This window comes from Furipterus horrens, unplaced genomic scaffold, assembly GCF_987537825.1.
Source record: "Furipterus horrens unplaced genomic scaffold, mFurHor1.1.pri manual_scaffold_13, whole genome shotgun sequence".
Classification (NCBI taxonomy): Eukaryota; Metazoa; Chordata; class Mammalia; order Chiroptera; family Furipteridae; genus Furipterus; species Furipterus horrens.
The window spans coordinates 23,769,512-23,785,571 of NW_028327183.1; the positions used below are offsets into that span (position 1 = coordinate 23,769,512).

At 43.7% G+C, this 16,060-nt stretch overlaps 1 protein-coding gene across 3 annotated transcripts; it reads right to left on the reverse strand.

Moving 5' to 3' along the window:
- Positions 1 to 2,180: 2,180 nt before the first annotated feature.
- On the reverse strand, positions 2,181 to 15,784 carry MAF (MAF bZIP transcription factor). Of its 3 annotated transcripts, none has more exons than XM_090260502.1 (2): positions 14,478 to 15,784; positions 2,181 to 2,241 (listed from the first exon to the last, which is right to left on the reverse strand). In XM_090260502.1, the coding sequence occupies exons 1-2, from the start codon at positions 15,596 to 15,598 to the stop codon at positions 2,208 to 2,210; spliced, it is 1,155 nt and encodes a 384-aa protein (XP_090116628.1). In that variant the 5' UTR covers positions 15,599 to 15,784; the 3' UTR covers positions 2,181 to 2,207. The 3 variants fall into 3 exon arrangements, with proteins under 3 accessions (XP_090116628.1, XP_090116627.1, XP_090116630.1); XM_090260501.1 differs by lacking the exon at positions 2,181 to 2,241 and adding an exon at positions 10,101 to 10,348; XM_090260504.1 differs by lacking the exon at positions 2,181 to 2,241 and adding an exon at positions 14,001 to 14,066.
- Positions 15,785 to 16,060: the final 276 nt, after the last annotated feature.

The window sequence follows — 16,060 nt, forward strand, 5'->3', positions numbered from 1 at the left end:
GGAAGAAGGGTAGAAGCCTACTTTCAACTTTGGTGCAAACTTGGATAGTTGTGTTATGTCCTTTTGTTAATTCAAGCTAAGAGACAACCTTTAAGATGAATTTCAAAACCACCCTTGGTATTATCATGACTTGTTCCCATGGCAACGATGCTACCATCACATCTGACCCGAAGATGCTACCATGGAATAATTTACATCAAATGTAAGTGTGGTTGTCTCTGTTGATCTTCCTGTTAGGAGACCTTTCTTCAGGAGGCAAAACCTTGATAAATCATGCATTTTGATAGATTTGCATATATTAAACTCTAACATGTGCTAATGGAAAACGTTAGTCAGAAACAAGGGATGCTACAACATGGAAAATTTAATTTTTTTGTGATACTACTTTGGATAAATATTTTGTAATATACTCAAGAACCATAATATAATCTAGACTGTGTTTCTGAGATTAAATGAAAGGTAATTAAATGGCTTCCCCAATGGCTTGTGATTCAATTTTCATTCCTTAGCCTAGAAAATTGCCAGAAGAAAGCCATGAAGCTGTGCAGAGTGGAAATTTCCCAGAGAGCAGAAAGCTAGTGGTTTCCTATTTTTGGCTTCCACTACTGAAATCCCTTAACCAAAGTGACGTTCTGAAAATTAAACTAAGTAACTCTCCCAAGAGTATCAAGTATTGAACTTTTCATATATCAGCTTATAATATCTAATATCACAAAGTAACTTTGAGGAATTGTCTTCCTCTTTCCCCAAATTCCCCATCTGGCCAAATGCCTTTCTCTTGCTTGCTTTCACCTGTCAATCATGTTCACAGCTGAAATTTGATTTCTCTCCCACCAGTAACCTTATATGAAATATTACCAGGGAGGTCAGGACTAGTGTGAACCTTGCCTTAAAAGTTCATTAATTCTTTGTTCAAAATAGATGTAACGAAACTGGCTGGTGGACATAGATCATCATACTTAATAGATGGCTTTCAAATTTCAATTATAAAGACAAAGATAAAAGAACAAACACAAAAGAAAGGAATAAAGTATTGGTACTGCATGCACACATGTGGACATAAATTAATCCCAAAGGTATACATTGAGTTAAAATCTATATATGAAAACTGTTAAAGAAAATGGTGATTTTGTATAAGGCTAGAAAAAAAAATCATGTTAAATATTCACAATCCAGTAATTCAAAGACACTCATAATAGCAGCATGGAGAAGTAAGTAATCGGATATAATTTTTGCATAGTGGGAAAAAATGGGGTTTTGTTTTCCGACACTCTAAATTCACTGGATCCTGAAAGTGTCTCCTTTGCCAAGAGTTGCAATTTAACAGTGTGACGTTTGCCTCCTCCTCAGTTTCTCTAGAAAACAAAAACTTTGTATTTCATGCAAATTTCTCAGCAAGCAAACTTTTTAATAAAAAAGAAATCAGACATCTTTCCATTAGCCAATAAGAGGTAACCAGTATACATAACAGGATGACACTCAATAATTATTGGTGTAAGAATGTTGATCTAGTTCTCTGAACAAAGGGGATTCATAATTAAATTCACATGGGAATACTTGGCATTGAAAACCCATTGTAAAGCTTAATTTCATTTTTTTTTTTTAGTGGATGAAAATCAGATTTCTGCCTCCTACCCGTCTCCTCCCCTCTCTGCCTACAACCGAAGTATAGAGTAGCTCCAAAGTCACATTTGAATGCAGAAGGGGAGACATACCATGTTTTAAAATCACACTAACTTTTCCAAATGTGAGTATGGAGGAATTACAAGAGACTGTGAATTTGGAATGCTCTTGAGGCCCAGGTATGGGTGCTGGCTGTACAGATTCAATCCAATTTTCTAACATCCAGGTAGGGGAACTAGCTAGCTCTTTGAGTGTCAATAGACGGATGCTGGTTAAGACTAAAGATCTGAGATTTACTCCAACTGGGTGAATCACTCTGTACCCACAGCTATGAAATGAAATAAATACAGCAATCCATGCATGCTGGTCACACATAGTGCATCACTTCCCTTCACCTCGTATCACCCTTTACATTACTTGTGAAACCCAGATACTGAAACTACAGAAACAGAAGCTTTGCACACCCAAAGACTGATCAGCATTCCTCGGTTGCTTGCTTTTCCCCTCATGGAAAACTCACTAAAACGAGCACATGCAAATCAGAAATCAAGATGTACCTCTTTGACTTCAGGCAACGGGCTTTTTCACATCACTGATGTAGAGGATTCCCTTGGGTACCTGATTTAGTAAATATATTAAAATAAACAAAGGGTAATTAATAACCACGCAGAGGGTTTCAGTGACAGTATGTTAAAGGCAGCCTAACTTTCTGTGTATGAAAAGGGCAGAATGAGACCAAAAGAAGAGTGATTTAGTTCCCCTTGCTTTGGCTTCCTGGCCTCAGCCCTGCCAGAGGAGGGGTTGCTATGGAAGGGAATGGCTTGGAATGCAAGGTCACTTCCTCTAACTATGGCTCCCACCCCAAGGAGGCTGAGATAGTGATACCCACTGGCCTGGCAGCCTGGATCAGCTTTGAAGCTGTCCTTCCTTTAAAGAACTAAGTGATTCTGGGTTCACAGTGGGGGAGGATTTGAAGGGTCTTGGATGGGTGTCTCTCAAGTGCTCACAGACTGCCCATCTTTCTGAGAACCAAACTGGTTCAGCCTTCCCTGACACTTCCCTAGGGCAGATCCTCTTCCATGTGCCCCCTCCTCCTTCATGGCTCTGGTCTATCCTGCTGGTACCGTTGACCTTAATTGCAAATGTTCTCTTAACAAATAGAACCATTTAGATACCACCCTTTTATTTATTAACTTCTTCTGTTTAAATTAGTAGCAGGGAATGCTTAGAACAGTAATATGAAAATGAGGTTGCTTTAAAAAAAAAAAGGCTTTTTGCTTCACGGTGAATAACAAAGCACAGTAATTCAAAGTAGTTAGCTTTCTATGGTTCAAAAAACCCTTATTGCTATTAGCTGTACTAATGTAAGTGGCAAAATAATTATCATTTACTGTACTGAGTCCAATATTTTCCAGGCAGCAGTTTAATAACAAAGCAGACCTGTCATTTCTTCCTATAGTTAGTCACACTGTACAAGTTCAGACTGTCAAAATATATTTAAAATCTAATTTTAAAAATTCAACGTGGTTACAGAAAACCTGTGTACAGTAATTGCGATAAAATAGCAAGTTGATCTAATTTTTTCCCAGCCCGATATTCAGTATTTTTCTTTAATTCTCCCCACTTTTATTTGGATTACTCTACCATTAGTGTGAACAGACACCATACACTCATACACCTGCTAAAACCTGTAGGCTGCATAACTGAACGTAGAATAGTTCTTTACTTAAATTTGCATTTAGCATACCTCTATGTCAAATGCCCTTTATCTAAGCGCTTCGAGCATGCATCAAAAGAGATAAACAAATTTGTACTCTTGTATCTGTCAGAGCTGCCCCTTCATGTTTCACATTAAAAAATGCTTTTAAAATCTTACAGTACAAACTACTCTCCTGCATGTAACAGGATACAGTAATATTTTGCCAAATATATTATTCCTGTGCCAAAAAGAAATAAAAAAACAAGAAACACACTGAAATTATAAAACCCGGAAGGGTTATCAGTAATATCAGTTGTTCTCCATTTGAAGTTCAAATGGCTAATCTAAAACAAAAACAAAAACAAACTTCCCATATAAGGTTACTTTTTAAAAAATCTTTAGAAACAACAGATTGTTTTAGAAATGCAAGCGAATGCTTAAAAGCTTAAGAGATTGTGGAGAGAATATTTTTGTAATTCCTTTGGGGCATTGCAAACATATGTTAAGCTTCTGCAAGGAATATTTACATGAGATCATATACTTGTGAAGCATTTTGGAATTTTAGAAAAATGTTACAAATCAATCATTGAATGTAGGCTTCGCAAAATGCCCCTTTGCTTTCCTGACCATCTCATTGATAGTCTCTGTTATTTTTGGAGAAAAAGAATCAGGCCTCATTAAATGTGATCTTTGGCACCTGGCCTGAAATCACATAAAGTAGATGTCCTTTTTAGATCACTGGTATCATTTTGCTCAAGATAACCTCTATTCTCTAGCTACCTAGAGAACCCATCCTGTGATGAAGGCATTTACTTTCAAAAAGGAGGGAAGAGATTCAGTTTGCACGCCTGACTAGCATCCCCAAACCACTGTGGTTTCTCTGGTCTCGTGGCCTTCACCTAGGCTAGTCATGGGGGAGGAGTGGTGGAGGCAAGGGGCTCTCCTATGAAAGTGAGGGAGATTTTCGAGCTGCAGTCCAAGCCAGTTCTCTGCCAGCACAGAGCATCTCACAGTCAGATCTAGTTACCTAATGATCATATAATATTTTTAATAGCATAGGAATGTGCAGTGATATTCCAAGGAAGATTTGAAAAGGTCCCATTACTGTACAGTGCAGGGAAGTAAAATGGACAGTGCACCTTAAAATGGGTGTCCCCCCGCCCTCCCGCTGCCTGGAGTCATGCTGAGGGGAGTGAAGTTTTGATGGGCAGATCACGCTAAGATTGACTGTTCAGGCTCTGTTCTGCTCATACCCACCAAATTACACTGTCATGTAATCATTTTTATTTCATAGTGTGAAAACTGAAGATTTATAGATTAATAGCTTCCCCCTCTACAGTGTTAACTTTAAAGTTTTTTAGAGATAGCTAACTAGCTAGCTAGCTAGATAAATGGTAGATGAAAAACTATGTTGGAGTCACTGCCTGAATACAAAAAGTGGCAAATATCATTTTTAAAATTTATTGATGAGACAGAGAGAGAGTGAGAGAGAGAAAGTGCGAGCAAGACACACACACACCTCAGTTTGTTGTTCCACTTATTTATGCATTCATTGGTTGGGTTGATTCTTGTATGTGCCCTGACAGGGGATTGAACCTGCAGCCTTAGTGTATCAGGGCAATGTTCTAACCAATTAAGCTACCTGGCCAGGGTATCATTCTTAATAGATTTAATCTTAAAATGATTACTACAGGTTTCCCCCACTTCATCAACAAGGATTTTAGTACAATCTGACAGTATAAAAGTGTCTCAGATGCTGAGATCATTAACTTTTAGTTTCAGCATATTTATCTGAACACTAATGAATCCTTCCCTAAGAGAAAGAAAAAGAAAATGAAAATACTTATTTAAGAAGCCACAATGATACTTGCCTAACTTCTCCATTCTCAGCGGTCTAAAGCAAAAGCCCTATAGGGAAGGGCTCCTTTCTGGAATTAGTCCTTTTAAAGTTGTCCTTTTAGGACAGTTTGAGTGCCTGGGATCTGACAGCGACTGTTAAATTCTGGAATGTAAGCAAGACCCTCATGCTGGCAAAACTCTAATGAAGTTTGCTGGACTTGCTTTCCTTTATAATGAGCATCAAAGTATACCGCAGAAAATCCCAACAGTATAAAGATTTCTATAAAGATTTTAAAAGTCTATCTGGGTTTCCTTCTTTCTTTTTTTTCCTCCTCTTTCCCCCGTCTCTAACCAGATAGATCTGGAAAATGGGCCAGGAAATTAATAGAGTAAAAATTCAGCGATCTGGAGCCACGATCTTATTTACAGAAGGTTCCTAGGGAGGCTGGCGGGTGGCATGGGGGCGGAGGAGTCCCAAGGTGGAAGGCACAGCCCTTGGAGCTGAATCCCGCTCCCTCCCTGTATGAGCCCACCTAGGAGCGCAGCGGAGCAGCTAGTTTTGATGTCCCTAGGAGTTCCACTAGGGTCAGGGCAGTCCTCTTGGAAAACTAAAAGCAAATACCAAAACAAACCCGAGTTCCCCGCTGGGGCGCGGGCGCTGGGTAATCGGCTGTTGACTCCCCCGGGCGCTGGGCGCTGTTTGGGCATCTGCGAAGGGAGCGCGCCGGCCTCCCGAGCGCCGCTGCGAGCTGGGGCTGCGGGCTGGGCAGGCAGGGACCCACTCCTGCGGTCCTGCCTTCAGTCCTTCCGTACCTGCGAGCCCTCCAGGGAACCCCCAGGATGAAGAGCACACCTGGCCTTACTCAACGCCAGCCACTATGGCCCCGGGGCACAGTGATGCCCAGAGCCAACGGTCCCAAAAGAGCAAGTAGGAGTGTACATAGGGAGGCTGGTGTGTGTGGGGTGTGCGCGCGCGCGCGTGTCTGTGTGTGTGTTTGTGTGTGTGGTGTGTTGGGGGCAGGGAATGCATGGAAACCGCAAGAGGGGGCGACCTCAGCATCCTCCCTGCCTTCATCTTCTTCATTCCAAGCTTCAGGACCTTTCCTTGGCACCAGAAACTCCAGCCAGTGTTAAACATTCCGAGTGATGTGCCCTCTCTTCTCCAAGGGCGGCTCCCAGGCCCTTCTCTCCCATGCTGGCCTTTGTCTACACTGAACCTGGAGAAGGAGAGACTTAACAGGTCCAAGACCTCAACTTAGGTGACTGCCTTCTGAGCCTCTCTGATGGCCCCAGGTGACGGGGCAGAAGAGGTGCCAAAAATTAGAGAGGGCACTGGGGTGGAACAGGGTTCAGGCAGGAAGCGGCCAAAGCCTGGGAGCCAAGGACATCATTCCTGTTTTTAAGAATCAGGGTGTGAACAGATCCTTTCTGGTTAAACACAGGGGCCATGGAACTGCTTAAAGGTGACCCCTGGTCAATGGGGGTCGTAAGCCAAGGTGGGCTGCTGTTAGTAATACTCTCCCAGCCCCTGCACTCCAGCATCGTCCTGCCTTCTGCTCCTCTGGGCCTCGTTTGGGATCCTCAGGCCTGCTTTCCTTCGGGAGAACCCCCAAAGCAGCCAGAAACCCACTTGTATAGGCCTCCAGAAGTGGACAGTGGATGAGGCCATGTAGAACCAGGGCAAATTTGTGTTGCAAAGAGGGAATCTGCACCACTGACCAGATTTTCCAGCCCAGCATTCCCCTCACAAGCATCCCTGCTGGGGAGTCTCTCAGGAGAGTGGTTTTCACTCCTCCCTGCCCAGTTCTATAGGGTTTCCTGGCCTCTCCTATTCCCCAGTTGAAAGAACCAACCACAAGGAAAAGCAGCTCTTTGGAATCTTAGCTTGGAAACACTCAAGGTTGGTGATCAGAATATTTAGAATAGAGAAACTCAACCCAAATCCCCAGTGTACAGCTCACGTCCAGGCCTGGGCGGGGCGGGGTGAAGGAGTGTGGGGGCTGAACACAGAACTATTTCCTCCCCCCTCCCTCCTCCCAAAACTCCACAGAAACCCCTCCCTCATCCTCCCTTTTTGAATTAAGGCCCCCTTTTAATCCTAACTAAAGATCCAAGAATCTGTGAAAGGGAGGGATGTGATTTTGCAATCCAAAATCCTAATTATAGAAAAAAAAATTGTTATTTAACAAAAAAGAACGAAAAAAGAAAATGAATTTTTTTGAACAAGGCATGAGGTGCTCAGTAGATGATTATGATCTGGGGAAGGAGCTGTGCATTCCAATCCTGGCCTCTCGGTGGAAAATATGTCTTGTGAGTTTCTTAAAATTGTCCAACCCTGATGCAAATTCATATAAGATCTGAATTCTGTGTGCTGTTGATGCGTTCTTTCTATCTCAGCCTTGTTATATTGGGCAAACTTATGGGAAACACACAGACAAAGGGCTTTCAAATTTAAACAATAAAAAACTTTCATAAGACCATCAAACATACTGCAGTGACCACATAAATAATATTGGCATGGCATGTCTGAGATCATTACCCTGAAATCAGAGATTGATATGTTTATAAACGCCCCCACATTTAAGGTATTAACAATTTCCCCAGATTTAGGCTTGATCTCTGAAATTGTTTTCAACGAAGAAGCACATGTGAGCGTATTTGAAAGGCATAGACTCCGGGTCTGACTTTAGCCAGTGGGCAAGTGAAATTCAGGCCAGCAGCCGGGGTTATTCCTGGGACTCTTGCCTTTGAGATCCTGCTCTCTATTCTCTCTTGCATCCCTTATTTCTCACCTCCTACAGATGGTGCAGGGGACAGGGAGCCTGGGGTTTTGCTCCGCCTTTGTGCACAGCAATTTGACTTGCTTTGTTTTTTGTTTTGTCCCTCTCTAAAGGGTAAAGATGTTCCCACATTGTGGCAGGACTGTACTCCTTTATGCCCGACAATCATGAGACAGCCTGGGAGACTGAAATCCTCTTGCCCCGTCCCCTACCCCCGCTAGAGGAAAAATGCTAGACAGAGCTGGGTTTGTTCCGGAGCCAGAGCAGAGCAAGGCTTGGAGAGAATTCCCCTTTTCTGGGGCTGTTGGATGTCTAGATTTTGAAGATTTATATCTAAAGTGACAAAAGCAATGTTATCAGAAGGTGGGTTAAGGCCCCTGCTCTGTTTTCAAACAAATGCATAAGCAAACAAACAAATGCTGATGTGGATGGCTGGGCCCTGGACCACCTCTCTGATGGCTGCTGTGTGCCCTGCCTTGGACTTGGGACATCTTTTAAATTTAGGATGGGCCAAGAGTGGAAACAAACTTCAGGATTTCTCTGATTTTTCCTCAAAACAACAAGGCATCCCCTCCAAATTACTCATTCAGAGTCCTGAGGAATAATCAGGAGTGGTTAAGAAAAAAATTGTAACTCATCACTATAGATAAAGTTTCCCTAAAAATATGAAGACTTTCCTTCAAAGAAAGGGTCAAAATTATTATTTAAAAATATTTATGCAATGAAAAAAAAAATCGCCTTGCAAACCAGCAATCTCAAGCTGGTGAGTCTGGCTTGCTTTTCCCTCTTATCACGTGTTTATTTGAGGAGCAAGGCCCCGGAACTCGGCTGTGTGCTGTACTGACCCAGAAATCAGACGGCAGAAGGTTGTCACTCATGTATTTTAGTCTTCCGATCTATGTCAGTTAGTCTTTAACTACTGACAGGCAAAAAATAGAGATACCTGTGTGGCAAGCAGACTTTTAAATTTATTGATTGGCCTAGACTACCGGAGGAGTACATTTTATACAGCCAAGAGTGTGTGCATATGGAAGTAAGTTGGTTTTAACAAAACCAACAGCGACAACCAAGGCCTCCCCGATACTGTACTTGAGAATCTCTGTGTGTGTCACAAGCAAGTTCATTTATTCAGTTGAGGGAAATGCTAGGAATGTAGCTACTGTGACAGCTGTGACCCATGTTTGCGAGATTGGCTACCATTAGCCCTCCGTTGACTGCGCTGAGCAGTGAAGCTGCTGGTTTGGCAAGCAGAGATCCTGTTTAAGGACCGAAGAATCTAGAATGGAGGTTACTAAATAAAAACCTCTGGGGGAAAGGTAGAAGGGCGCAAACATCAGAGCGTCAGAATCCAGCGTTCAGTCATAAATATAGAGTGCTCCCCTGCGGCGGCCTGGGTTGAAAGGGGCCCAGGTGGTTGTGGCACTGAGACAGATAAGTACATATGATATTGAGACATTAGTTCCTCACCAAGATCAGGAAGTGGCATCTCTGCCTATCTGATGTCAATCTATTAATGTGTCAGATACATTGTAAAAAATTACTACCTGCTTTTGAAAAAAGAAACATGCAAGGAACGGCAGGAGGGGGTGGATTAAAGGGAAGTGATTTCGAGAATGTTTGGGAACACACAAGGAGGAGGGACAGAAAGCACACAGGGTAGGTGTGTGTTTAACTTAACTTTGTATTTTGCCACAAAATTTTCTCATTTATGGCTGTGTCTGATAAATAAACACATTTGACATCACTGATAAATACAATACTATCTAGAGCCTACGAGAAAGCCAGGGTGCTGGGCTCTGCTAAAGCGTCTGTCCATGGCATCTGCTTGGGAGGGCAGAGGTCAAATTTTTTTTTCTTCTTAGTAAAATTATTTGCCAGAGAAACAAGGAAACATGTGAAAAAGTACTATTTAGAGTGTGTATGTCTACATATGCTTTACAAATTTACAAATGCTAGCTGTTACCTTCTGGGATACTTCCCTTCCTATAAATGTATATGTATCTGTTTTTAAAATTTCAGTGGGCTTTTTAAAACTAATATCACAGGATGAAAACAATGGCACCTATTCAGTTTCATGCATCTTAAAGCCAGAAGCATCAGTGTGCTTTGCTATGGTACTGTATAGATGATCCTCAGACAAGAGGCACAGTTAATTAGTATAGAGGTTATATATTTAATAGCCTTCTTTAATGCAAACATTTTTCTTTAAAAAAACAGACTAAACAGAAGTCAGGGGTAGGTTGTATTCTACCACTGAAAATACTACTACTACTACTAACAATGTATTTTTAATGCACAGTTCTCACACAAATTTCATTTCGTGAATACACTGGGAAGTACATGTTGCTGAGGCTTCCAAAATGTGGCGTATCCCACTGATGGCTCCGACTGGCGAGTGGGCTCAGTTCTGTAATTGGAATGAAAGGAATTTTAACACTATTTAGACAAAGACTCAAATGCAGTGGAAAGGGAAAGCTAGATTTCCTTATACGATTTTTTAAAGAAATTAAGAGACTTATTTGTAATAGGGGTATTTAGGCAGGATTTAGTATTTCTTTGTTAAAAAACAAAACTAAACATGTATCTGTGTTCACCGCTCCACTCCACTTTAAAGTTTTTAGTAATGATTATTTCTAAAAATGCCCTTCCCTAGGTGCTAACCTTTTCTTAAAACCAGACACCAAAACCCCATTTTTGTCAGCACCCTTCTGTTTGGCCTGCTGACGTTTGGGGCCAAAGCCTTCTTATTATATTGAACTGCCTTGTAGAATCCTATAAAAAATGCCTAATTGTTGCCTAGCTGTATTTTCCTCCCAAGTCGCATTCCTCGTGAAATCACTGCGATAACTCCATCCTGAATGTCACTCTTATTGTAAGAATGTGTTCGCCTAAAAATCTGTCATCTGATGCTGAGCTTTTTGCCTAAGTGACATCTTCACTTCTTCTTCAGGGGGAGACGGCCTATCTCTTAATTGGGATCAGAGGGAAGGAAAAAATATCTCTGAAGCAGAGAACAACTCATATCCAGCATATGGAAGTGGCTTTACTATTAAGACTTTCGTTAAGCAAAATTAAAATGGCACAAAAGGAAGGTCAAATGTACAGGGTATGCGCTGTCTGTGAAAAAAAAAAAAAAAAGGGAAGGAAGAAAACATGATAAACTGGCCAGCACTCATAAGTGCCAAACACAACCTGTTTTCTTCAAAATAAGGCCTTCAGTCAGAGTTAAAATATTATCTTAAAAAAAAAAAGAAAGAAAAAAGAAACAGAAAATGAAATAAAACAAAAGTCATTGTGTTTGGCTCTATTTTCAAAACACTCTTGGCTTTGTTTAACGCTCTATTAAGTGTTCTAGGGGAAGTTGACCAAGAGTTGCGCGAATTTGTGTCATTTTAAAATAGGTCAGTGCAGTTAGTGAAGGGAGCTCAAGACTTTCCAAATGATACACAGTATATTTTGGGGGGCAGACACCAATAAATCAAAGCACAGCCTTCATTCCCTTATTTTTTGGTGTGTATATCAAGAGCAAGGGTGATCTGAAATAATTACCAGCTTGTCTCAGTGGAGAAAGCCTCCGCTAAATATTCATAGGGAAATAGTTAGATTTAATAACAGATTTTAAACCTGGATATGTACTTGGAATTCCATAAGTGAGGGGTGGGTTTTTCTTTTTCCTATTGAAGAAAAATGACCTTCAAAGTTAAAACACAAACAACTTTGATTTCACCAAAGTGTTGATATTAAATCTTGTCAGGCCTTGCTAACAAGAAAATCACGGTGTGCAAGGGAAGAAGGGAAAATAATCAATTTTAGCCCCAAAGCAAGAATCGTTGATCTTTACCATTAAATGCATAGGCGCCCAAGCCACCTCCTCCACGCCTCATTTTCCTGGCTTATTTCCCGCTAGATGGGCACGCGGCTGGATCAGACGTTCAGGGCAACGCTGAGAAGGCCCTGCTCTGTGACTGGGAATTTTGTTTGCTTTCACCAGAGGGCAATGATAGCTCGAGTCATTTAAAAACTGAAAAGTTTGGCCCAGAGTGGGGGGGGGGGGTAAAATTTGAGAGGTCATAATTTACATTTATATTAAATATTGTTAATTATTAAAAGTGACTGGCTTCCTCCCACCTCGCAAAACAGTCTATGTTTCACTCTGAATTATCGCCTCCCTGCTCCTCCATGAATCCTTCCTCTGGAGAAAAGGATGCATTTTACACTTCTAACACAGCGTTGGGCCCAGTTAAACTGTACACTAAGAAACTGAGTACAGAATCAAAAAAAAAAAAAAAAAGCAGTTTATTATTGTAGATTATTCTTTCTCTTGATATAACCAGAATTGAAAATGAAAGAAAAGCACATAGGAACATCACGCGTGGTTAGTTAATAACTCAAGGTATAAAACAATTTTGCACAGCAAAATATGTAAAAGAAAAGTAACTGACAAGATTTTTTTATATTTATTGTGGTAAGATTTACTTTTCATTTTTTTAAGACAGGATGTCAGTCCCTGAAAATAACATTTACTGATTATTGCCTTTAAAACTGTGGATTTTTTTAAGTTACAGAAAATCCAGTTCTGCACCACAATACAACTGTAAAAAAATCTGCATCATTTTAAAACTGTGCAGTAATGCCATTTTTATAACTGCATAAATTTTATTAGCGTTCTAAACAGTTTTGCAATTTTTTTTTTGTATTATATGCTTGCAGGTTATATCTTAGTGCAATTCAGTCCCAAATACTTTAATTTTGAAAAAAACATACATTTTGAATGTAAAATACCCCTACAGATATAAACAGGGGTGTTTCCCCTTTTAATACTTTGGTTTTCAATACAGTCAGTGGTATAGCAAAGACTACACATACCCAACTTATATTTAAGTTGCAAGCACATGCTGTATAAGCTACTTTTTAAACAGTCCCCTTGCAAACTCTACCCCCCTTAACATCACAACAGTAAACAATTTAGTGCATCAATCTTTTAAAAAATCTACAGCTAAACAGACCTAACTCTTTCAAATTTATCTATAACATTCCTTTATCTGTAGCATACATTTTAACTGGGCTAACAGATTATAAAAACTAGAATTAAATTATATACTAGAAACCCATAGCATTCCACATTTGACAATGACCAAAAGCCAAAGAAATAATAAAATTAAAATAAAATTAAACAAACAAAAAACAACGGGGCAGATTTTTTTCTTTAAAAAATAAATTTTAGACTGCTTTCGGCAACAGCACAATTTGAGTCCCCAAAGTGGGGTGTCATTCTTATTAAAAAGGAAACATTAAGAATTCTTTAATGTTTGCCACGTTAAATTTTTAACCCATTCTGGCATCTTTGATAAGGAATGCCTTCAGTGCATTTACAATGGGAAGCTGAAGTTCTGAGTAACTCAAAGCAGTTTTGGAGCAGATGCAAACTTTCATGGGAAGAAGGCTCTAGGGTTGCACTTTTTCGTTCTGAACTCAAAGAAGTCATGAGGCAATAAAACAAAAAGTATGAATGCCATGCCATAAGTCTTCGAACGTCCATTTCCAAGCCAAAAGGAAAAAAAAAAAAAGAAAAAATAATTATACCATACATGTCCAGCATGCAGGCTTTTTTTTTTTTATTAATATAATGTCTCTTTTCCATAAAGTCTTTGAAACGGTTATAGTTCATTGTTGCTAAGAGAAAGTAGCAAGCATAATAATGCATGAGATGAGAATGAGTTTTTTAATGGCAGACTAAACTCTCAGATTTGGCATCATAAGGCCAAAACTCACAAGTCACACCCAGAAGGTTGATGCAGGCTTGATTGTGGCAGGTTCATGAGGATTTTTCTCTATTTTAGCATAACAGTGCTAAGAAAAAAAACCCGAAGGAACTCAGCACGCTTCAAGTCTATAACATTTCACATTTTTTTTTCCTTTGCAAGCTCAATCTCACATGAAGAACTCAGGAGGAGAAAAAAACTTAGCTTTTTTTTTCTTTTATCTCAGAGGAGATGGGTGGAGAGGGAGCGAGGGTGGAGGTTGGGAAAAAGAGCAACACAGCAAGCTCCAAAAAGTAAAATTAAAAAAAAAAAAGTCCAAACAAAATAAAAACACACACAGAAAATGGAACACCAGCTCATGAACTGAAGAGGAAAAAGAAAAAAAATATGTAAATGATGCAGCCTTCAAAGGTGAGCATGAAGAACTCTGCAGAGATCTTTGAACATTGTGCAAGTAAGCGGGTGGGTGGGGGGGCATAAAAATAAAAAAACAAGCTACCAAGTTATGGAGAATTTCAGATTGGCAATCCATGAGCCAGACATCCATTCCCTCCCCAATTTAAAAAACAGCCACCACTACCATCACCAACTAGGAGCAGGGTGTGTATGTGTGTGTGTGCGTGTACGTGTAGGGGGAAAGTGGGGGGGGGACTCGGCAGGGGAGGGGGCGAGGTGGTGGCGAGCATGGCTCTGGAACTAGCAAGCCCACGCCCGAGTCGGACCCCCACGGAGCACTTATCAAGGTGGCTAGCTGGGATCGCGTGTCAGACTCACATGAAAAACTCGGGAGAGGACGGGTTGTCGCTGCTGGAGCCGTTTTCTCGGAAGCCGCTGCTCACCAGCTTCTCGTATTTCTCCTTGTACGCGTCCCTCTCGCGCACCAGCCTGGAGATCTCCTGCTTGAGGTGGTCGACCTGCTGCAGCAGCTGGTTCTTCTCGGACTCCAGGACGTGTCTCTGCTGCACCCTCTTGAAGCGGCAGGACTGGGCATAGCCGCGGTTTTTCAGGGTCCGCCTCTTCTGCTTCAGCCGGATCACCTCCTCCTTGCTGACCCCGCGCAGCTGCCGGTTCAGCTCGCGCACCGACATGGTCACCAGCTGCTCGTCGGAGAAGCGGTCGTCGAAGTGCAGGCCGCCGGCGGCGTGGTGCGGGTGCAGGGTGCCCCCCGCCCCTGGCGCGCCCCCGCCGCCGCCGCCGCCGCCACCTCCGCCACCGCCCCCGGCGCTGGCCGGGCCCCCGCCGCCCGCGCCGCCCGCGCCACCGGCAGAAGCGGACGCGCTGCCCGCGGCGCCAGGCGCGCCGGCCGTCGGGTGGTGATGGTGGCCGGCGGCGTGGTGGTGGTGGTGGTGGTGGTAGTGCGGGCCCGCGCCGCTCTGCGCAGCGGCCGCGGCGATCACGGCGGACACCACGGCGGCAGCGGGGCCCATCTCTTCGCCGCTGCTGCCCAGGGAGGCGCCGGCGCCGGCCCCGGCCGCCGAGGCCAGCTGCTGCGCTCCGCGCGCGTAGCCATCGAAGCCGCTCTGGAGCTGGTGGCTGTTGCTGATGAGCGCCTCGACCGCGTCCTCGGGGCTGAAGCCCAGCGCCTCGGGGTTCAGCTGCTGCGGGTAGCCGGTCATCCAGTAGTAGTCTTCCAGGTGCGCCTTCTGCTCGCTGCCCGAGCCCGGGCTGGGCGCCGAGAAGCTGGGGGAAGGCGGCACCGAGCTGCACGGCGTGCTCATGGGGGTGGAGGACAGCGAGCCCCCGGCGATGAGACGGCCGCACTGGCTGATGATGCGGTCGGTCTCCACCGGTTCCTTTTTCACTTCAAACTTCATCAGATCGAAGTCATTAACATATTCCATGGCCAGGGGACTGGTGGGCAGGTCGGAGTTGCTCATTGCCAGTTCTGATGCCATTCTCCTGCCGCCGCCGCCGCCGCCGCCGCCGCTCCGCCAGATGGGCTGCAGGAGAGGGGCCAGCGGGCTGTGCTGGGTGGCCAGCGGGTGAGCCAGCTTGCCGGGCTGGGGCGCTTCTAGCTAGCGCGGCGGTGGCTGGCCCGAAACCTCCGAGCGCGCACACACCCCCCCTGCCCTGCCCGCGCCCCCCGCGTCCGCCCTCCCCTCCTCCCGCTCACGCCAATGTGCTCGCTCGCCCCGGCCCCTCCTCGCCTGCTCGCCTTCGTGCGTGCGGAGCCGGCGGCTTCAGGCTCGGGAAGGTCCTCGGCGGGCTGCGGCGGCGGCGAAGCCGGAGGAGCCCGGCCCGGTGCGCGGCGTGCCCCGCTCGCCGCTCCGCTGCGCGCTTTGCATAAGGAGTGCTCGCCTAGCCGGCCGGGCTGCAGGCGGGGCGCGCGCGGCGGCAGCTCTGGGCTGTCGGCGCGG

Bases quoted from the DNA above. Each gene is read 5' to 3' on its own strand.
- MAF (XM_090260501.1), bottom strand. From the start codon at position 15,598: ATGGCATCAGAACTGGCAATGAGCAACTCCGACCTGCCCACCAGTCCC. The intron at 10,349-14,477 runs GTGAGTCTGACA...TTCCAATTACAG, and splicing joins TCCTCTCCCGAGTTTTTCAT to AACTGAGCCCACTCGCCAGT.